Source organism: Rissa tridactyla, chromosome 14 (genome assembly GCF_028500815.1).
Source record: "Rissa tridactyla isolate bRisTri1 chromosome 14, bRisTri1.patW.cur.20221130, whole genome shotgun sequence".
In the NCBI taxonomy this organism is placed as follows: domain Eukaryota; kingdom Metazoa; phylum Chordata; class Aves; order Charadriiformes; family Laridae; genus Rissa; species Rissa tridactyla.
Window position 1 is genome coordinate 6280673 of NC_071479.1, and position 23578 is coordinate 6304250.

Genomic DNA, 23578 nt, shown 5'->3' on the forward strand with positions numbered 1-23578 from the left:
TAAAGCCAGTAGATGTATTCAATATTTCTTACCTAAAACTTAATTGATTTCAAGTGTCCAGTAGATAAACCACTGGAAGGTGAAGCTTGAATACTGTTTGAAAATTCCGGGCGTTTCATATGACCTACAAAAAGTTCTTCCTCCTTGGGGTGTGTGGAAATTTTAGTATTTTTATCAGTTGAAAATTGCTTTGCGTTTGATATTGCAATATTTAGACACCTCGCACATGTTAATAGTAGTTGGCATATCAGAGTTGATTTGAGCCACGAGGCAGAGTGGTGTGAAATTAATTATCTGTTCTTTGCTGTGATTAATCTGAACTGAAACAGGATGAAATCTGAACATGTCAAAATAACATTTGTTGCTTTATTAACGGATTACAATATTACAGGGGTAATTAATATATTAAAAACCCTACTTTCAGTTATATACAACACATGCTACATGACACGTCAGTTTAATGCACATCATACTGTAGTAAAGAAGTGATGAGGTAATAAGGGAAAAAGTGTGCAAGCACACGCACACAAACGCACAGGAAGTATCTTACAGGCCTACTGAACACTATATTGAACTTCTAGAGGCTTTTGCACTCCCTCTTATTATTGCATTCTTTATTTTCTTTATTCGTTATATCATTGCATTCTTTAACTTATATTTTTGATAGTAGTTGCTGTTTTGAAATGGGTGTTATAAGAATCTGTTCTAGAAACCTACCTCTGAAGAATATTAGAATTATCACGTCAGTATTTCATAGTTGTGACTGACCTCTAAATATAGATGAGTAAACCTATTTAATAATTTGACAGTAATATGTTATAATTGTGAAATATGGTAAATATAACTTCTCTTGGCTACAGGTAACTTCTTTATATAATTTTCACCTACTGGCTAAGGATATTAAATAGCTTATGTATTGGTATCCATCATTTGCCTGCAAAGTTGGATAGTCCCTTTAGTTTATATCCAGACATTTCTGATTACAAAGGCTACACAGCAGGTAGTGACCGAAGTCAGGTACAAAATACTGTGACAGTTGTAGTGTCGTATAGCGCTGGCTATACAGCACATTCTGTCTGTTGTAGGTCTGGATTATTTCCCATATGCACATAGCTACTTCATTTTGGTAAGGAAAATCATTAGTGTTTTTAGTCTAAACTATATGACTCAAATGTGAATTCTAATTTATAGGAGCAGATTATTAAAATGGTCAAAGTGATGGGGAAAGACTGGATTTATCACTACAGTAATTGTTTGAGTATCTGCTCCCAAAATCAAATTACATAGTACTAACTTTATTCATGGCAGTTAACAAAGATTAAATTAGAATTATCACACTAATGTACATATACAAGCTACACAGTTCAAAGGATATGATTTCCTGTGTCAAATGGTTGCTCATAACAACAACAATAATAATAATAATAATAAAACTCTTGCTGTACAGTTTGTAATATTTCCTGTATTTGAGAATATTTATACATAATATAACATACAAAAATATTTAAATGTTGTGGCAGTATTTTTACCATCCAAACTTAATTTACAGGGAATAAAAACCAGAGAGTTTATCTACAGTCCATCTAAACTGCCAGTTCTAAAAGGCTTAATATAACTACTTTTAGTACCAAGAGGTGTCTGAGTGTTATGTCATTTCAGTTCCTTTTTTTCTTCAACTTTTTTTTTTCCTGGAACGATTCTTGAAAATACAATATACAAGCCCTCACATCTCAGCAATAAATGTACAATATCTTACATTCCTCATTTTTGAAAAGATAATTCCAGATAATAACATCTCATAGCTTTACGTGATTTTTAGAACAAGGCGGCAAACCAAGAGAAGAATTGTTTCAGTGGAATGTGTTCGGATTAGGTCTTATCATCATAACGACTTTCTTTAGTGAATATGATCCTCCCCGGAATTCAGCCCAGTAAACACCATCCTGATACCGGCTGCGGTAGTGTCCTCCACGGTACCAAACTCCATTGAGATTTGAATGAGCACATGCGTTGTACCACCATCCTCCCTTCTGGTAATGAGCACAATTACCTGCAAAAGAAAGCTCCAGTTCAGTCTTAGGAGCAAATGAAAACCCTTACCGCAAGCAAGCTAGCTAAGCACAAAACAACTTATTTTTTTTAACTGTGCGTTTAACGTGTAGATGCCGTGTGGTACAAGGAGAATTTAGGCTTCTTCAGGAACCAGCTCTATCGTTAGGTTCTACAGAGAGACTCATTGGCGTTGCTCTCCCTTGTTGGAAAATCTGTTTGCATTACTGTCTCCAGTAACCTCCTATAGCATATTTTACAGACCCTTGTTTAGTGTAAATGATAAATATTTCAATGGCAATTTTTGTTTCAGTGTTAGTACATATATGAGTTGACACATCAGTTTGTGCTTCATAAGTTACTAACTGACAAATCTCTAGAAATGTAATTTCTTTGTGCGTGTGTGTGTGTATCACCATAAATATTTTTCTTTTTAAAAAAATAAGAGAAAAAGGGTGGGAGTGCATGCAAAAAAAGCAAGGCAACTGAAAGGGACCCTGTACCTGTGTATACATCATGGTCCCGGTCCAGCGTGGTGAACTGCTTGCCATTGTGCCAAGTGAAAGAATCTCCGGCGTTGCCATTGTAGCGTCCCAGTCTCAACTTGTAGTATTCGCTTTCTGGCTCCAGTCTGAAGCTGGCGTACTCAGCAAATACTTTTCGACCTGACCAGTCTTCCATTGTTATGAGCAGTTTGTAGTTGCCTTGATTTGTTAACCAATAAATATTTTCTAATCCGAGCCAGTATTCTCCATCTATATTACCAAACCCTTGCTGTAAAGGAAGCAAGAGAAGCCTGTTAGTAGTGCGCGTCGGCTGTAGTGGTAAATCTGGGTGTATTATTAAGTAGAAAACCGCAATAGCTTATTTTATAGAGACTTCCTTTTCTGTAAGGGTAAACATACACATTCCTTTTCAAGTAAGCTGCAGGTCAGACTCTAAAATCACCCTTTAAATTAAATGTACCGGTAGTTTTTAGAGGGTAGAAAACATTACACTGCTCACTTGTCCTAACCTTGTATGTCTCCCAGTTCCTGAAAAAGTTGACAGAGCCATCCAGCCGTCTCTGAATGACTGTCCAGCCACCAGGGTCGTGCCGTTGATCACACCAGACCTGCATGAGCCGGTTTGTGTTTTCTGGTTTTACAAGATAGATGGAGCTCGTATCATGGCCATCTTCTAATGCTTGTAGACAGTCTCTCCAGGGCCCTGTATGAAAACAGAAGGACTCTGCATCAAAATGCGATGGAGGGTACCTTTACTGCAGGGCGGTATTGGAATTGGCAGCTTTCTAGAGTAGATGTGCTTCTGCTGAGTAGCGCGTTTGTTTTTCCTCTTACTGAAGGTACAGCGTCCACTAAGTGTTTTCAAACAGATTCATTTGTTGTCACTTAATTTCTGTAACATTTCACAATGAATTGCTGATAAAGGTAGATTTTTATTTTTTTTTACTATTTATTTTATTTAAGGCAACTGCACTTACGACATTGATTATATCTTCAAAGAACTAAATATGAATGATTCCACAGATAAATGCTACTCAAAGCAATTATACAAAAACATCATTGGCATGGACGTTAACAATGGAACCAGCAATGTAAATTAATAATCTAGGGGTTACTGTAGGAGTTACCTTAATAAATGATAACACAAAATAGAAATTAAGATTTGTAATATGTGAGTGCCCACTTATATAGTGAGAGAAATTGTAGATAAACGAAAAGACTTTTAAAATGCTTTGCGTTTACAAAAATTACAGGTGATGCTCTCCTATTTTCAGAAGGAGAATGCCTTTTTCCTTGAGTTTAGTAGAGTCCGTAAAGAGTTTACTCTTTTTGAAAGTATTCTACATTCATCCATATCTATCCATACATCTTTTAAAATAAAGACGTTTTCTCCAATAGGAAGATAGTTAGATTGCATTTTGATGAGTCTGAGAAATTTAGTTCTAAACAGTTTAGGAGTCTGTGTTGATATCTGCAGATCGACTCTTAATAATTAAGGGATTTTTATGGTTTATTTATGTCAGGCTCTTTCTTTGTACTTTGTAGCAGCTTAATTTAAACACCTTTACTAGGAAACCTGGTTCAGTGCATTCTGGAAATAAACACGGACTGTATATCAACCAGAATTCTGCCCGTATAGGCACTGAGCCTGTCAAATATCTTTAAAAGTGATACAAAATTGGTATTACAAAAACCAGGTTGATTCTTATTCAAGGAGATTGGATGATGATACACAATTCAGATTTGTTCGCTGCTTGTTCTGCTGTTCTTAGCATGTTTTCTATCAGTTAGTGGATTTGGGGGTTTTTTGGATTTTGTTGGGGTTTTGTTTTTTGGTTTTTGTTTTTTTTCAATGTCACGTTTGCTACCTTTCTTTCCTCACATACCAGGGCAATTTTTGGTGAGAGATTACACTGTAGTTAATTGTCCCGTATTCAGTTTCCTTTAGAACTCTTGGGGAATGTGCTTTACTCTTTGCAGTTTGATAGTATTCACTTCTTTCTTTGGCTTTATAACCTCTTCTGCCAACATTTCAGTTTGAGATAAATCCTCCAGAGTATCCTCCTTATCTTTAAATAGTCTCTATGGTTCTTGAAAACGTTTTACCTTTCCAGTTAACATTTCTAGTTTGTGCATTGGTGTTAGAATATTCTGCTATTTTGTGTCCTTTTTATCTCTCAAGTTTCTGGTAGGCTATTATATCAAATCTTGTTAAACCCCCAGCATCTGAGTTCTTGTATTTTTTTCTTTTTTTTTTTTTTTTTTTTTTTTTTTGTTTAAGTAGTAACATTTTAGAAGCATATATTTGTTTGGTTTGCCCTTGCGCATATATACACACACACACATATATATGTATATACACACACACACATATAGGCCTAATAATTGTGTGCCCTGTTTAAACATTCTGTTTTTCAGATTACATTTCAGCATTTCTTACTTGAATTTTGTCCACTGCTCCTATCCAAAGATTTTACTTGCTGGTACAAAATCTGCATCTCTGCCCCTAAAGGATATGTCAGTTTAAACCATCTGCCTCATTAAGTCATAATTATCAGTATGAATATATTGTCTGTCTGTCTTATTATGTATGTTTATTTTTGTATACTACTAGTGCCTTTTTTGGAAAAAGTGTGTGACCATATAAAATTAGCATACGCTGTATGTTAATATCGCATTAACCTTAGCATTACTGTCTGCTGTTTATTATTTAACTGTTTATTTTTTATAATTAGCATGGGGTTAAAATCTTTACCTGCAAGTTCTATCTCGTAGAGTATAATAAACTGGTTTGCGTGCATGTTTTTTTAGGAATAATATCTTCTATAGCAATTGCACAAGAAAACGTACATTTCATAATTGGCATAACTGGCTACTAAATGTTTTGTTCCCAGAAAAAATTGTTGATGTTTTTGGTTAAGGATGATGAAACAAATTCATTCAGTTTTCATGTTCAGCTTTCATTTGTCTTGAGTATAGTCATCTTCCAAAGTTGCACTGGGAAATGTATACAAAGCAGAATATTTTGATAAGCTGTTCATGTCAGTCTGTTTTATACAGAAGACGCAGCAGTGCTTCCTACAATAATGTTTCTCCTGTTGTGTGTAGAATTCTACACTCTGATAAATTACTGTTTCAGATCTACTTGAATTATTGACCCTGTGGGTTAAACTTTTTGCTGTTATGAACTAAAACCCATTGTAGATAAACCACATCTGCTTTTCGCATTGGCGTAGTAAAGCTTGTAGTTGTTAAGCATGAACGCAGGCAAAGTCGTTGGGGTTTGGTGTGTCACAGCCCTACATCCCCCCCAAACCTCTGGGCAATAACTCCAAGCAGGGAGTTGTTAGTGTCACAGCTAAACCATTTCATCCTGAAGTCTTTCATTAGGCTTTTAGCTTTTTCAAGCAAGTCTAAGGAGAAATGTTCCTAAATAGGACTATAGAAATTTGACTTGGAATTCGTATTTTCCTTAGTGGAGTGGAGTAAAATACAATTGTAGTTATTTTGAACAATCTCTGGTGTTGACATTAGGTGACTTACTACTTACTGGGTTTTTTTATTTTATTTTTTATTTTTCTGTAGAATTTCAGTGCTGTGTACATGTCCAGTATTATGCAGACAGAATTAAACTTGCACAAACTATTCTTTTGGGCACGAGTGGGGAAACAAGAATGCTCAAATAAGAACTTGAAGTAAATTATTTATGGATAAAATTGCAAATTCTTCTCCTCGGAATCAAAACCAAGTATTTTTTAAATTTTCCTTTATTTTTGCAAAGAACCAGCAACAGGAACATTGGGGCATTTGGTACGCATTAGAAAATAAGACTTTCTGGGAAATGCGTGGATCAAAGCCTGGCACTAGTCCTTCCAGAGACATTAACTTGTCTATCATAAAGTGCGTCTCTCTCAAATGATGCCCACATTTTACAGTGCATTCTCTCAGTTTCTTTTCTCTAGAACATTTTACTGTGAGTCTGGGGTTCTTTAATTTACCTACATCCCATCTTTATAATTTATTTGCTAATGTTGTTGTTACGCAGTCATCAGCTTTTAGCATCTTAGAGGCAATAGACTGTGATGTCTCTGTTGAAATATCCAGTGCTTCAAATACTGCTAATATATTTTTAGCAAGATGCTATTCTTCTATGCCTTGCCCCTCAAATCTGTCATGTTATTTTTTGTTATTTGGCTAGTCGTTTCAGCTTACCGTTGCGAATATGGAAAAAAATACTCAGTTGTACATTTAAATCACGCTACACAGTAAATCTATAATAGCAGGTATGGAAAGTCACTTCAGACATGACAGAGAAATACTTGTAAATAACTCCCTTGGTTTAGATCATAGGCGTAATAATGTTTTGTTATGAAGTGCCGCCTTCTGAGTGCAGGCGTCGGGGTGTAGTGTCCTAGTACTGCGTAACGTCATTACAGAAAGGCTCGCTGCTCTGAAGATTTTAAATTATAAGTAACTTATGAAATAGGTTGTTTCAAAAATAGTCACGTAGGAAAAGGATGAGCACTTTATTTTATGACAAGTGATGTGTATAGAACGCACAATAAGTTGGTTAAATTAATTTCTGTGGCACTTCTTAATGCCCTGCAATTCAGATTTTGACTGAGGTAAATGTGACTGTGCCAGTCATATTATCAGCTGGCCAGCGATAACAGATATTGCCCTTTTTTGCAAAAAAAAATTGGGCAGCAACTGTGTAAACTTCCTCTATAGCATATGTGCTGCTGCTGGGAGAAAAGAACAGTTCTTTTACTAGATCCGTCTGGTAGTTAGTGTTTTTATAATAATAAAATGTAAATCTTCCTTCTGAAGTATTAGCATGGTTTACAAACAAGGGACATCTTATCTTCCCCTGAAAAAGTGAGAGCATCCTGACTTTCAGATAGGTAGTTTTGATAAAATAGCTCTAGGGAGTCAGGCAGACTTTTGAGGAGTTGTACCTTCGTAATCTGAACAGTGTACTTCAGTGGTGTTGGACGTACGGGATGGAGACGCGGCTGTGTAACGAGGAGATCACATATTTATGTTACATAAATACCAGAAGAGGTTTTGGTAACTGATTGCGTGACATGTATTGTATTGCTTTGGCCTTGCACCCAACTGTGCCAAGTTGAAGAATGTGAAATAAGTTTTTAAAATGGTGTCTGTAATTGTGCTAACCCAAGCCACATAATTACTGTTCCCAACCCTGTCTTTTTGTCTTGCATTTCCTTAATTTCTGTCTTCCACAGTCATTAATTCTGTTTGGACTCTTAGAAAATTTCTCTGATCATATTTTTATTTATTGACTTTAACTTGAACAATTAACTTGGACTAAAAAAATATTTTGTCAAATGTTTTCTTTTAAAATGTAATTAAAAAAAATGGGGGGGGGCCGAGGGGAGCAGGCTAGAATTATCATAGAATGGGCTGGCTTGGGAGGGACCTTTAAAGGCCATCTAGTCCAGCCCCCTGCAGTGGGCAGGGACACCTCCCACCAGACCAGGTTGCTCAGAGCCCCGTCCAGCCTGGCCTGGAATGTTTCCAGGGATGGGGCAGCCACAGCTTCTCTGGGCAACCTGGGCCAGGGGCTCACCACCCTCAAAGAATTCCTTCCTTATACCTAGTCTGAATCTCCCCTCTTTTCGTTCAAAACCATTGCGCCTTGTCTTATCAATACAGGCCCTATTAAAAAGCCTTTCTCCAGCTTTCCTGGAGCCCCTTGAGGGACTGGAAGGGGCTGGAAGGTCTCCCTGGAGCCTTCTCTTCTCCAGGCTGAACCCCCCCAGCTCTCTCAGCCTGTCCCCACAGCAGAGGGGCTCCAGCCCTCCCAGCATCTCCGGGGCCTCCTCTGGCCCCGCTCCAACAGCTCCGTGTAATTGCTCATATGAATTGGAGATTCGCCTAATTCTGCTTTGCACTGATATTTTCACACTGCATAAGATTTCACAGAAATGAGATGTCATCTTTCAAGCTCTTGCGTGTGTCTTTTATGGATTTGGTGAGACTCGGTTAAAATATAGGCATCAAAAAAACCCAGGATATATTACATTTGAACCTAGTATGTAGGGAAGAACTGATTGAAAATGTGAAATGGAAAGCAGCTTAGGTGATTTTGATCATGAAATAATGGAGGCCACAATTCTTAAGACAGAAAAGTGAAAAGCAAAACAAAGAAAATGAACTTACCGGGCTTCAGCAAGTTCAGAGAGCATGCAGAGAAAATGCTTTAGACAGTCCAAGCGAAGAGTTTACAAGTTTGTTAAAGAGTCTCTGAGGACATTGGAATGGATTTTGCTATTGTAGAAGGTGGCTAGGGAAAATGGCTAAATCATGACCTTCGCAGTAGCTTTGAAAATAGGAAGGAAGCTCAAACAAAGTAAATGCTACCTTAAAATATTAAGCATGGCTGGTTGTTTGGTGGGGTTTGATCGTTTGTTTTTAACAAAACGACAACAACAACAAACCCCAAAAAACAAGAGTGTGGACAAAATGTACAAAATGAAATAAGGCTACTGAGAGTAGTAAGACTGTAGTTAAGTCTATGATCAAGGGAAGATACCGGTCTGATTCTTTTTGAGGAAGGAGAGCTGTCAACAGATTAAACGGAGAAGGCATTTAATGTTTTTCTTCGATTTTGCTTCAGTTTTCGGTGCACTGGTTGGCTATGATCAGATGGTTAAGGATAGCCAGGAGCTTTCGCAACGGTTGAGAACCCAAGACACGGTACAGAAAGGAGTGGATAAAATATAGGTGGATTTTTTTCCAGCGCCTGGGCAGTTGTGGTGCGTTTTGTTTGTTTTGTGGGGTGTTGATTGTGGGTATGGGGGGGTGGGGGGATGTTTATGTGGGGTTTTCCTAATTCATTCCAGACACCTGTCTGAATTACGGCATTAATTGTGGGGAGGGATTTTGTTTGAGATGTGCTCTGTGATTGGAGAATGTTCTGGAGGATGAGGAAAAGTTATTAAAAGTTCTTTCACAAAAAGAAAGGTGGGGAGAAGAGGGGAAGAGGATACCCTGGGAATGAAAGGTTAAATAGCTTAACTTCAGTTGTTGGAAATTTGCTTGAACAAATCAAACTGCTGTAAATAAGAAAACAAGAAGAGAAATTAATACTATAACGGATTTGTGAAGAAGAAGTGTGAAACTTCTTTTTCTGATAAGTTACGTAGGTAAGGGAAAAGTAGCAGATGTCAAATCTTCTCTTAGAATCATGGACTTTGGAAGGGACCTCTGGAGATAAAAAATGTCTGGATAAGCAGCACGTCCTCAGGGTGCTTCATCTAGAGGTTCTACGGGGTTGCAGGTTGGTCATGAGTCAGTGTTTTACTTTGCAAAAAAGTAAAATGCTCTATGAGGGTAGATCAACAGAAGTGCTATGCACATGAAGTAACGTTTCTGCTCTGTGTGATGGTGAAGCCTCAGCTCCAGTTTGGGTACTGAAAAGCACGAGGAGGCTGTGAACCAATCAATGAGTTTTCAGAAGAGCATAACAGGAAGGGGAAAGAATGCCGGAGAGATTATTTCACTTACAGAAAGACAGGGACTATAGGAATACTGTACTAAGCTTGAACCTACTTTGAGATCAAAGTCAAAATGTAGTTATTAGAGAGACCTGGGGTTTTTTTGGTTTTGTTTTTTTTTTTTTTTACATGAAACATTAGAATCATGATTATTTTTGGCTGAGGTTCTGCATGCCACCATGCCACAACACAGGCTTTGGTGGGTTCGTCTCTGGCAATATTGTGAAATAACTGCTTTATAGCAAGGTGTGTTAGAGACTGTGCTTTAGACTGAAACACCTGATAAAGTTTCTTTCATTGTGGGTATTTCCATGGAGCAGTTTGGTTTGGTTTTTTTTTTTAATGTTACATTATGTGATAATTCCAAACAGTTTGACAATGTCATTTAGAATATATTGCTAATAGCCTTGAAATATATTCTGAGTGCAGTTCATGTGCCTTACTCTGTTTTAAGTCTTAGTTTCAAATGTCTGTGGGTCCCCACCTTTTTGTTAAGCAACAATATGTCGCCCACACACTGAACAGACTTCTCTTGTATGTGGGACACGTAATACTTGAACTATTTTTTTTAAATATGTGGGACTGTAGGTGATACTGGATTCTTTACCTGTTATTTCTTTATCATGTAGATCAATTGATCTCTAATGTGATTTCAGGTGCGTTTGATCTTGCTTATGGCAGAATTCCTAAGGCTCTTTATGAGGGCTGTATATATCCCTTACCATCCCATCACTTGCTTCCCTTTGCTCCTGTCTTAGAGCGTAAGTGCCCTGTGTGAGGTACAGAGCAGATGCATATTACTTTTGAGATACACAAGCACAAAAATTATCACATGCTAGATCAAGAAACGTCTAATAACTTCATAAATGATTGACTGTTGATTAATAAGGTTTTTTTCTGCAGCGCCTTTATCTCGTATGTCTCATATAAGCGGTGGGTTTGTCTTGGCAAAGTAACATGAGAAAAATCTGTGGGGCTGGCGTATCTGAATCTTAAGACATTCAGAATTCATTCTTTTGCTTTCTTTCTGTGCTTGTACTATAACACGTGTCTTAAAAATACACTAGATGGATGCACAGACAGTGTCAGATCTAAGAAATCTCAATTAGTTCAAAATAATTCTTTTGCATTTATTTTTCTAAATAAATAAAGTCTGTCTGCATTTTCGATATTACAATTAAAAAGTTGCCCGCTGCATATTAGCATAAACTAATGTAGACACATCAATAATACTACTTACCAGATGGTTTATCTGTTGAAGTCGGAATACTAGTAACTGCAGGCATGGTTGGTAAGGTAGGCGGCAGAACCTTTAAGTTCTGATCACTCTGAATCTCATTAGTAGATATCTGGTTAATAATACGATTGTAAGTAGGAGGCTGGTACACTTTATTTGGTGGCTGTGGTGTTTGTGGCAGTGGCTTTATGGATGGCATTCTTTGACAGTGTTCTTCCAGTTGGGCAATTATTTGTGACTGATTATTGGCAATTGACATCAAATGTTGGTACTTGTGCTCTAAGTCTTTGTATTTGTTTGCAAGCTGCAACATATCTGCAGTTTGGTTCAATATCTTATTCTCAAGTTGAGAAAGTTCTAAGGCGTTGTCACGTTTTCGGATAATTTCATGTAGTAACTGCATATAGAGTTGTGTGACACGAGAATTCATATTTCTGCTCTCTTTTCTTAAGAGTTTAACCTCATTAACAATCCCGCCATCCACCTCTACCAGTTGCTGGAGAGTTTCTATTTGTCTCTTTTGTTTAAGAAGTTCATTGTTAAGTAACTGTAACTCTTGTTTATTTACCCTGTTTTCAAGTAGAACTTCAGGCTCTTTAGAATTAACACAAATGGCACCTGTCACTCTCTGTTGAGGTACGATAAAGGTGTAAGTGCATTTGTCCTGTGTGTCACTGGAACGCTTATATCTGTTCATATAAATGAATTCTTGTTCTGTTTCCTCGTCATTGCCTTCAAATTCCTGTGTTTTGCTTGCAGTAGCTCCCACAACAGCCATTAGCATTAAACAGATGAATCTTCTTGTCATCATGATCTTCTAGTTCTGGTCAAATATTCTTCTGTAAAGAACTTTTAAAATCTGTTTTAAAGTAAATTTAACAGTAAGTAACAAATAGGAAATCAATGCAAACTTACAACTGATAATCTGTTCTAAAATTTACAAAATATTACATAGTAACTAGTACGTCTGTGTACAAATGAGATATTTTTCTAGTCCAGCATGAACTTATGTTGCCTAAAGGGGACACGGTGGGGAACAGCTGTACCATTCCATGGCCAGAACCCTAGTTACTAGCAGCTAGTTTATCTAAAGCCTGCTAAGAACCACAAGAAACTAAGTAATAAATACCACAGTTGGAAGAGTCCTTTCTTCCAGGCAAGTACCACAAAAGTTTCCAAGGCTGGTGTTTTCGTGTAAATATTAATTACATTTTCATTTCTTACAGTTACAAATCTAACCTTTAAATGTAAACAGAATGTAAGTCAATATGTGCTGTTAAAAGTGCTACAAGTATCAAATAGCTCATTTGCAGTATTTTGTAACTGCATGTATATTGCAGGAGATATAGCTTAGATGAAATGTATTATAATAATTATAAATTAAAAACTCAATGCCCAAATATTAGAGGCAGTAAAATCTGTTGGTTTTCCGGACTAGTACAATTTACAACTGAAGTATTTATGGTGACTCTCACTGGAGACGTTGTCTTTAACTCAGCCTGGTTATTTCACTTTGGTCCCTTCCTGGGAGGGGAAGCCCACACGCCTGTGCGCATGGTGGGCAAAGACGACCCCCGGCTATTAAAATCAGCTACTCATGTGTATTGACATAATGCAACAGTACCCTTTTGGTGAAATTGTGCTAACTTAGTTCTCAGAGCAGGTTCATATTCAAGGTGGAAATTTGAGGCCGTCACAGTCTCTTGAAAAAAGAAGAACTTTACCAGAACTTGATAGGTAACGGTCATCTTGGAAACATGAGCTTAGCGTTGTCACTACTGCCAGGAATGCCCTTGGCTCCAATCACTCTCTTATCAGCTGCTTGAACAGCACTTTGGTATCGTGCATTTCATAACAGCTTCTTGTTGTTGAATTTTAATAGGCGTGTATATATAACCCAGTTTTCTTAATAAAACGGGAGGAGAAAATGCAGTACGGAGCTTTTTCAGTGCATAAAGCCTGCTTGATACCAAGCCTGCTTTTAAAACCAAGGTGGTGTTACCGTCGTATTTTTCCTTGCTTATAAAACATTTCACATGGAATAACCATTCAGTGTTTAAATAACTGTCACCTTACTGCTTGGTCATCTTTAGTACAATGAAATTTTTTAAGTGACATGACATGATGATAGTAACAGCTGTGAGAAACTGGAATGAGTCCAGCTGAGCGCAGCCCACATGGATAGCTGGAGGCTGGAGACATGATGTATGAGGAGCAGCAGAAGGAGCTAGGTTTGTTTAGCCTCCAGGGAAGGTGAAGGAGACATCTTACTGCTGTCTTCAGCTACTTAACGGCTGTTTGTAGGGAAGATGGATTCTTTTTGGAAGTGCACGGTGAAAGTATAATGGTCAATGGATACAAATTGCCTCAGGAGAAATTCATTTGGGGTTACAGAAAAAAAGAATTTGACAATGAGGGTGACCAAGGACTGAAGGAGTCACCGAAAGAGACGGTGGAATCTCTATTCCTGGTACATAAAGTTTTGATTTAGGCAAGGCTCGGAGCAGCCTAATCTAATGTTGAAATTAGCCTTGCTTTGTAAGATAACGGTGAGGTCTCATCCAGTCTGAATTGTTCTGTGATTCTAGGCAGCTGCTGACTTTTAAGAAAGTTTTTTTTTTTTTTTTTAGAGTTTCAAGATAATGATGGATATGCATGCTTAAATACTTTTTCATACTGAGAAGATCAGTCATTCCCATTTTTCTGTTGTTTTGAAATAAACCATAGAAGTTTCTCTAAACGCTTCTGCAAATGATTCAAAAAAAAGTGACCAGGGCTTGGTCCTTCTTAAAGTTTTTGGATATACATTTTTGCCTCAGTTTCTTATTTGGAATAAAGTCATTTTCACTTTGCAAATGAAAAGGAATTGTGCTTTACAGAACTTTTCAAAATTCTTGAAAACTTGTCAGATAAAAGTCTGGAGTTTGACATGGTTTCTGTAAGTAAAGGAATGTTATTTGGAGCCCTGGAAAACAGGGAACATAAATTCACCCCAGACAGCTTTAACTTGCATAATCAGCATTTGCACAGCAGGTCACACTTGGAAACCCTGGCAGTTTTCCAAGCCTCATATTTCTGCACAGATGGACTGTTTTTGCAAATGTCTCTCACGTATAGGTGTAAAACGGGTTTTATTTCACTGTTTGAATTGAAATATCTTTTTCCCTCCCCTCAAAAGCTTGTAATTATTGTGATCACTGCAAAGAAACTAATTTTTTCCTCAGGGTGCACCTGTGTCTTTTTTACAGCATCTCATGTCTTAAGTTGAGCACAGGATTTGGGGTGCGCATCCTTTTCCAGGCTGAAGAAATGCAGAACAACATATAACAGTTTGATTTATTTTTTTTTCCTTCCGTTTTTTTAAGAACTGTTTAAGAAAAAAATGGAGTAGGGTTCATCAGCCTGTCTTAACATATCAGTTCAAACATCTTTCAAAATAGAATAGAATAGAGTATCTCAGTTAGAAGGGACCTACAGTGATTATCTAGTCCAACTGCCCGACCACTTCAGGGCTGACCAAAAGTTAAAGCGTGGTATTAAGGGCATTGTGCAAACGTCTCTCAAACGCTGACAGGCGTGGGGCAACGGCCGCCTCTCCAGGAAGCCTGTTCCAGGGTCTGAGCACTGTTTGCAGAAGGTAAGCCATCAGTGAATGACACCAGCATGATTAGACCACGCTGAAATGCTTCTCTCTCATGATCTTGCGTACATGTCACCTTCTCTAAGCTGTTTTTCCTATAAGAAAAAACACGGGAAGGAAAAGTGCATTGGTGAGAGAATGCTCCTGTACAAATAGAAACAGGAACCATCCTGTCTTCAGATGTCCATCTTCCTGTAGATTCTGTTTATGAAGTGCTCTTTTAAGTCTTTTATTGTCTGTACTTTTTCAGTTTAAAAAAAAAAAAAGTGTTCGGAATGAGGCCTATTTATTGCATACTGTGATGGACTACATAACGTAAATGGCATTTCTTCTTTTCTGCAGTTGGATTCAAGTGAAGTTCATAACCAACGTGCTTGTTTGAACACTCTCAGTGATTAATCTTACAGGGAGAAAACAAGCTTGCTGGGGAAAGTGGGGAGGGAAGCCAGAGAAACAATTTTAAGGAAGGATTTAATGCTTTTTAATATCTTCGTCTTCATTTTGAGAGGAGAACATCAGATTCTTAAGGCATCAGAATTCCTTCCCATGGGAGAGGAAGATCTTATTTATTTGATGTCTAGCACACTAGCTTTCAGTTTCCTTTTGTACTTTTGCCAAACGAATTGCTCATACTCTTTGTACTTAATTAGTGCCGTTGTTTGCTCATCGCTCCGTTCTTCCTGTTTCGCGGGCTCAGCACCCCTCTTCCTCTCTCCATCTCCCGGTAGCTCTTCTACAGTGGACTGGGAGGGAACTGTATTACTGGGGCCATATTTGTCCCCAGTGCAAGATTCCACTTGGATAGCTGTAGACTTTTCAACCTCACCATTGCACAAAACTACATTATATAAAAGCATCCTTGCAGGTTTAGTGCAAATTCTCTTCGTCACGGGAAGTACAGGATGTCTGTCTCTTTATCCTCATATCCTCATATTATCCTCACATTGACAAAACTTCAACAGACAAGCATACCAACAAAAAACAGGAGAAGTGAAAGAAGCAGACTTAAAAAAAGGGTATGTGTCATTTGATTAAAACCTTCTAACTAGGAAAAGTGTGGAAGTCTGAAGTAATTTCATGTCTAGATTCTGGCTGTTCAAGACTTGCGTACTCAGAAAAGCGCTTTTCATGGGAGTTCAGTTGGGACAAACTTACTCTAGTGCAGATGCACCTAAACCCAATTTTGCGGATGTTTACCCTACTTGGCAGTATAGATATTACTTTATTCAGGCAAAATAATATTTTTTTTGTGTTCGTCTTTTGCCAGTATAACTGCATCTGATGAAAACTTTTGGCGGCGTTGTTATGTGGGTTATAATCATAGTATTTTTCATACTCCTGGCCAGCATAAGTACTTTGGTTAAAATTGCAGTTTGTAGACCAAATATTGGCCTCTCTATGTATGTAACTGGAAGTAGGTAATAATAAGTTAGTTTGTTTACTCGTTCATTGTCTGCCCAACTGAGGATATTCCCATGATCTGGTGAAAAAACAGGAAATAAACTTTCTGAAAGGGATATCAGATGTTTCACTATTGGATTGTTTTTTCCTGTCCCTTGAAGAGAAAAAGTAAATAAAATCTTTCTTCAGCTTTGCGTTGAAATATTTTTCTGTCCTGTACTCTGCCATGCTTATACGGGACTTCTGGCTAGTCCAATTATATTACCTTTTGATTGTTACGAATATCTTGACATTTATACGTGCTATTTCAACAAGACTCGAGTATTTTACTGTCTCAAATTGTACAGGTGTTTCATATCCTATAGATTAACCACTGTCATGATCCTGAAATGATGAAGGTGAAAATATTTCTATGTGTGAAGTATTACTGTTTGGCAAATTTTCGCTTTTTTTTAAATTAGCTTACCCTAAGAGGAAGCATTAAAGGTATCTATGTCAGCACTATGGCCTTTTTTTTTTTTAAAGTTACTTATAATAAAATACACATTTAATTGTGGATATTCCAACATGTATACCTTTTTTCCTTGTTTGTTGTTTCTGATACCACGCTTCAGAGGATCTAATTTTTACAAAATAGACTGGTTAACTATCTCTTTCAGGTTGTATGAAATATTTTACCTATCCTTGGGATTCTTGGGTACAAAAGAGAATAAAGGTATGTTTTCATCAGATGAAAAATTGTAACAACATAATAAATCATCATCAAGCTTGCTTGAAAATGCTACCAGTAGCCTTTCAATGCTATGACTGCTTTTTGTTGGATGAAATTTGTTCAGAAAATAGATATTTGCAGTATTACTCTGGAGAGCAAGGTGTTTATGAAAGCCTGAGAATATATTGTCAATACTGTTGCATCTAGATCTAAAGTCGTTTCGCAGTGTTGAGTCTTTCAACCGTTGGGAGGTTGGCATCTTGTCTCCGGGGGTTTATCCTATGTTCCCTTTGCACCTGCACTTTTCAGTGCTCTGCAAAAAAATTGCTGAGACGATAGGAAGCCCACTGGATGGTGGGTGAGCACCGCACTTACTGTCCTTCACTTTGGATTACAAGTCAGTTCAAGGAGGAAATGTTTTGACATTTAAGGAAGACGTCACCTGTACTATAGTATTTTGGAGAAATACAAAAGCAAAATAATGATCTAAGTCTTGTGCAGAAAACCATAATTAAGATAAACGTGGAAAATATTTGCCTGAACTTCATAGCGGAACATAAATTTTGTACCTTAAATTGCATTGGTATGGGCTGCTCTTACAGATAAGGAACATAAAAGAACCTAGTGGCTAAACGCAGTAGAGTTGCTCCTTGTTTTTCTGTATATAGTAAACTGTTATTAAGGCAGAGGACTGTACGTATGACAGTGTGATGCACGAAGCTGCATAAATGCAGCTTTTGTACGAGTGATTTGTGACAGTGCGTCTACCCTTGGACACTGCTTTTCAGAGAAGGCAATTTTCTGTGCTAAAACTAGGATGTTACGCAAAGGGATTTCTGGGGACTTCAGTAACTATTTGAATTGCAGCATAGTTGAATTTATTGCAAAGATAATCTAATTAAGAAAAAAAAAACACTACCAGTTTGGTTTGAGGAGCTGACTCAAGCCCTGACTCAAGGGTTTATAGTCTAGAGGCTGAATCATTAAGAGCGCGTGCAGGTCTAACATGCCAGAATTGAACGCACTGTAATTAAACTGATGCTTCAGAGCCTTTTAGAGATACCCAGATAGACGAAAAAACACAGATATAAGAAGGATGAGACTGGTTTGCTGTGCTGAACAGCTCTGTTACAAAATCCAGTTCTGTGGGCTAATCAGTTCTTGTGGGCTGGTCGTATTTAATATAACGAGGCTAGCAGTCACTGGATGGGCTGGCTTTTCCTCCATACTTTACGTGCTGTGCTACCTTTTGTGCAGATTCCTCAAGCATTCAGACATATAAATGAACGCACATTCACAAAAGGCATAGTGTTGGCTCTTACAGCATTTATTCTTGGAGAGATAAACTATTTTATTTGATGGTGAATTTACACATAGTTTGATAATTGTTCATTGTAAAGAAGAAACATGAAAAACTATCAACAAATCTTCACTGTTTCTTAAATACTTATGTCTGATATTAAAAGGGGTTTTTAGATTAGTGCAGTTTTACATTTTAGTTAGATTGTAAAAGCAAATGGAGCAAGGGTGTCAAAAATGTAAAATTCTACTATAAAAAGATCAGAAGGTTTGGTTTTGGTTTTTTTTTGTTAACAAACATTAGGTTTTGTTTCTGCAGAGTCCTTTGATAGTCGGTGTTTGTGGACTTAAAGTTAGCTGGCATGTCTCAGGCACCAGGCCGGTAATATGATCTGGATTTCACAACACCATTGCGATAAGATAGATAATCGTGAGTTTTCTGAAGCTGCTTTCTTTCTTAGTCCCTACCCCTTTTCTCAGAGCTCGTGCTCCGTTCTTACCCTTTCTCCCAAACATTCTCTTGCATGGAATTATATTAATCCATCCTCTCAAATTTTCAGGTGGTCTTCATATTTAATGCGACTTATTAATTTTTACTCTTTTCTAAGCAGAGGGACTTACACTGGTACGGGTTTTCTTTTAGAATTAACTCATGTAGTTTGATTTTTAGATGAAAATTACTGCTGTGAGAAAACAGAGCACTGATTGATTTTTTTTTTTTTCAGTTCTGTTACAGGAAACAACAATTCACAGTGAAAATAGAGCACAGTAGTATGCATGCCACATGTATTAGGAAAAGCTTTAAAGTTTTGTTTGAAGTTTATAGTAAATGTAACAGGGGATAGGGAAGGGCTGACACATAATAGCATGCAGTTTCAGTTATGAGAACATGATGTAAAAACTAAGTTGAAAAATTTAACTCCAAACTTATGGGGGGGGATGATTTTTGTTTTTTTGCCACTGGTTACTTGATTCCATGGTATGCAGTACCAGACTGACAGAAACCAATTAATTGCTTTAGATACTTTTATTATAATGCATTCTATACTCAGCTTTTCTGTCCACTTAAAATTGAGGTGAAGTTTTGGTTCAAGCACTAGTTCATTTTTCTTAAAAGGAAATACTTTTTTCACTGATGGGAATGGATGACTAAAGCAACACTTAAGAATGAGAATATCTTAATTAGCTGTTGGAGAACTTTTGTTTTGAAATACTATCAAGTGTTGCAAGAAACTTCAAAAGATATGTATCTTTTGCTACCATGTAACTTGTTTCCAAGTTTTGGCAAAAGAGAGCTTGTTTAGTTACAAGAAGTACAAATTTTCTTTCTGAATTACCAAGAATTTTAGTCGTGTTGTTTGTGGATTGTTCTTTGTGCTTTACTGAAGTTTTGTCATAGATGTGGAATGTAATTATTGAAAGAGAGCACTGCTTTTGTTGTTGCTTCCCTTAACAGCGGCCTCACCTTATTTTCACTTAATCCAATCACTACCAAAAAGTGCTCATACTGTGTGTGCTTATATGTGTGCGTGCACATTGTACATAATAGGCCTTAAACAGATTGACCCTTTAATAAATGCCCATGAAAAATAGTAGTTAGATCATATTATAGTAAATATTTGATGCTTACACAAAGGCACTCATAAACGCTAGGTTCTCTTTTAAATTAAATTTTTGCAAAATCTTTCAAATATTTATTTTGTAGTCTCTATTAAAGTTCCAGGAACTTTTATATCTCCTTGATCAAACGCGATGGAGATTTCATTATTTTTAATAGAGGTAGTCCTTTAGAAAAGTTATCATAGAAATTAGCATGTCCTAGAAAGTTTGTTGAAAGGTATTTCAGCGAGTTTGAGGAAGCATAAAGCCTAAAGTTACATGCAGAATTAGAAGAGATTTAAAAAAAAAAATCATATTCTTGAAAATAATGGCAAGAAGGCTTTTCAGTGCCTGGCATCATAAAACGTCTCAACTATCTTCGCAGCTATATTTTAATACGTTGTAGTTTTTCCTCTTTAAAAAAATATAATAATAAATAAATAAAGATGTGAGAGAAAAAAGCGATTCGCTGCTGTCTAACAGCAGCAGTACTATCTTTGACAAGCTCACATTCACTCACATGATGTCCGGCGGGCTCCGCACACCGCTCAGTCCTTGGCCCCTGGAGGTACCGGACCAGCCGCCGGCTCCTGACGCGATCCCCGGGCACCCTCCGCGCTGCTCCGCGCTCCGGCCCCTCTCTCAGCGCCGGCTCGCCCGCCCGGGCCGTGACATCTCCCTGGCCGCTTGTGCCGGCCGCGGGGCGAGCAGCTCGCGCTGCGCTGGGCTCTGGCCAGGGAACGGCGCGGGGACGCGCGAAGTTCTTGGCGCTGTTTTTCGCCGTCCTCCGCCCTCGAGCGCGCTCACAGCCCGGCTCCCCGCGCTGACCCGCGCGGCCGCACCGCGCTGTGGCCGAGGCGCAGCCGGGCGCTCTCCGGGGGGGGCTCGGCGGCTGGGACCCCGCGATCCGGGGGCGGCTGCAGCAGCCTCATTTGAACTCCAGCTCCTTTGTGGCAGAGTTACATCCTGGTAGGGGGAAAAAGGCCAAAAAAAAGGCGAGCCCGCAGCAAGCTGACCCGCTCTGGTTGGACGAGCGGCCTGCCCCCGCCCACCGCCACCGCGGAGCGCCCGCGGCACCGCCCGGGGGGACGGCCCGGCACGGGCCGCACGGTCGGCGGGGGCGGGGAGCGGCGGAGGGGAGCGGGGCTCCCCCCCCGGGGGCCGGGGCACCCCCCTGGGGCCGGGGCTCCCCCGGGCCGGGGCCGGGGGCGCCGTCGGGGCGCAGCGCTGGGCGCCGGTTCCGCGCAGCGGGAGGCGATGGCGGGTCCGCCGCGGAGCGAGCGCTGGACCCGGCCGGGCAGCCGCGCTGCTGTCGACGAAGTAACTAGCGGCAATCCAGAGTGAAGGCTGTTAATCGGTGGTGTGTGAAACCGTTGATCTTTAGAGCTAGGAATAAATTCTGGAGACTGTGTTGGAGGAAGGCGGCTTTGGGTTTTTAGATGAAATGAGATGCTAGAGCGTGTAACTGCGTAGGATTCGTCCCCAAAATGTCGGGGGGCGGGGGGCAGGGCTACTTCCTGCTTGATAATGTTTTCACAGTGTGCTTACTGATAGAGAGAGATGGAGGGCTTTTCATCGTAGGCGCTACAGCAGTTTTTACTAACGGGCCCTCTTTCGCGTTAGGAAAGAGAAACAAAGCAAGGCTGCTTCATTCAGAGTAGCGCTGATATTCTCCATTTTTACCACTTCCCAGGTCATTTCTGTCAGGAAAAGGCATGTTCCCAGATATAAAGGAAAATAGAATTGTCCAAATTCAAACAAGCTCTTAAAATAATCTAATGCAGATTGAGAATTTGTAATTTGGCTGAATACCAACGTATTTTTTAATGTGTGCTTGATACTCATGTTTCACGTACTAAAGCGTGTTTCTCATTTGATTGCTCTGAGTTCTTCCTATTTCCCTCAAACCTTTGTAAAAATTTGCTATTACAGAGCTTTCTGTGTGTGGAATGCTTCTGGTTATTAGCCATCATCTCTGGTTTTAAAAGAGATTGTTTGAATTAATGTAAAATTTGTCTTTAAGATGTATTTATAACTTGCTGGGAAACTTGCAAAGAAATTCTCAAAATGAAAAGTGATATTTCACAACATAAAAATGTTCATTTTTTTAGGTACTTTTTATCAACAGTCTAGCAAGCCAAACTGTGATTTCACTGTTATTGCGTGCCATAGCCTTCTTTAAGAAGCTATGCTATATGGAAATAACGTATTTGTTCATAGTTTTTCAAGCAGCTTTAAAGATCTTTGGGTTTTGAAGAAACCGAGGAAACCAATATGAGAACACTTCGATTAGTCAAAGGACAAATAGAGAGGTTTAAATGTACTGGATTAAAACAAGCTCTATTTCTGTTCAAGTTAAAACGTGGACAAGTAGTGGCTGTTCTAATAGTGAATCATTTCCATCATAAAAGTGAACGTCTACTGTGTCAGAATAAAACACGTCTGAAGATACTAGACTAGTAACTCAGTAGGCCTTAGACTTTTAAAGTTTTTTGTACCTTTACTGTATGGCCTGGGATTCCTGCAGGCAACGTTAGCACCTCTTATCAGTTACTGTCATTATGTTATCATTATATTATAATTTAACTCAAAAGCTTGCTCCTTTCTGTTTCTAAAGAGAGAAAGAACACAAACCCAGGGATTGAAGCGGTCCTTTCAGTGCTAGTAAGTAGCACAGTCTGGATGCTTGGGATTAAAGCAGTCCAAAGCTTTTCCAATGCACTAGTTTTAAACTGGAAAAGCTGTCTTAATTGAATCTGAATGTGATTATTCTATTAATTTTTGACAGATTTATCAATAGACCCATTAAATTTTCTCCCAGCTTGCCTGTGATTCACACTGCTTTCTTTCCAAGGTGCCCTTTCAGCTGACAGGTAGAAGAGCTTCTCCAGGGAGGGAAGCGGGGAGCAGGAACAGTGCAGGCAGCGGGTTGCCACCAGTGTTTGCCAAGGTATTGAGGTGGCGATTTGCTGTGCTGATCACTTTCTCAAATTCCTGACTACTTCCAGAGCTAGGAATGTGGTTCCCTACCTAGATTCCTACTTGAGTTGGGTACTTCATTTTCATTTTAAACTGAACGTCTTCAGATTATTTGCTTACGTAGAAAAATACAGGTTTCTAACTTGCTGTTATGCCCCGGAACACCAAGGTTGTTGGAAATACAGGATTTCCCAAGGATAAAATTCTCTATTTAGGAGCATATTTATAAATCGTCCATAACCACTTTTAATCTCTTTAACATATACTTAAGCTCCATTGGTTTTAGGGCACTTAAGTAGGTGCAGTTAAATGCCTAAAAATTTTACCCAATGAAGGAGACTAAATAGAGATGTCTCTTGTGGTGTGTTTTTTAGTCATTAATGTTCTCTTACAGATAATCATGTTATAAATCAAAATATTTGAAAGATAAAAAATAGCCAAACCCAATTTCTTTGATCGTCCTCTTTTCTGAATAACAAACAACATATCATTACACAGATCAACCTTCTGATTAAGTGCTGCGAGCTTTTTTGTCTTTTCAAAGCTGTGTAAATAGCCTGCTCTTGGAACCCTTTGTATACGTGTCATTCCAAATTGTGTATGACAAAGCTTTCCTATTTCTTCGGTTTGTTG

The 23578-nt window shown here is 38.6% G+C and overlaps 2 protein-coding genes across 14 annotated transcripts in view; one reads left to right on the top strand and one right to left on the bottom strand.

Moving 5' to 3' along the window:
* Positions 1 to 23578, top strand: part of RALGPS1 (Ral GEF with PH domain and SH3 binding motif 1) — a 142145-nt gene that overhangs the window by 62378 nt on the left and 56189 nt on the right. The gene's annotated exons all lie outside the window — the stretch shown is intronic.
* ANGPTL2 (angiopoietin like 2) lies at positions 290 to 20945 on the bottom strand. The gene is made up of 5 exons (XM_054220664.1): positions 20487 to 20945; positions 11319 to 12174; positions 3065 to 3258; positions 2553 to 2823; positions 290 to 2050 (listed from the first exon to the last, which is right to left on the bottom strand). The coding sequence occupies exons 2-5, from the start codon at positions 12124 to 12126 to the stop codon at positions 1851 to 1853; spliced, it is 1473 nt and encodes a 490-aa protein (XP_054076639.1). The 5' UTR covers positions 12127 to 12174; positions 20487 to 20945; the 3' UTR covers positions 290 to 1850.

What these genes read in the sequence shown, in the direction of transcription:
- ANGPTL2 (XM_054220664.1), bottom strand. Translation starts at nt 12,126, where the DNA reads ATGATGACAAGAAGATTCATCTGTTTAATGCTAATGGCTGTTGTGGGA. An exon ending in GGAACTGGGAGACATACAAG is followed by an intron (nt 2,824 to 3,064) that starts GTTAGGACAAGT and finishes CTTCCTTTACAG; the next exon opens with CAAGGGTTTGGTAATATAGA. An exon ending in GGACCATGATGTATACACAG is followed by an intron (nt 2,051 to 2,552) that starts GTACAGGGTCCC and finishes TTTCTTTTGCAG; the next exon opens with GTAATTGTGCTCATTACCAG.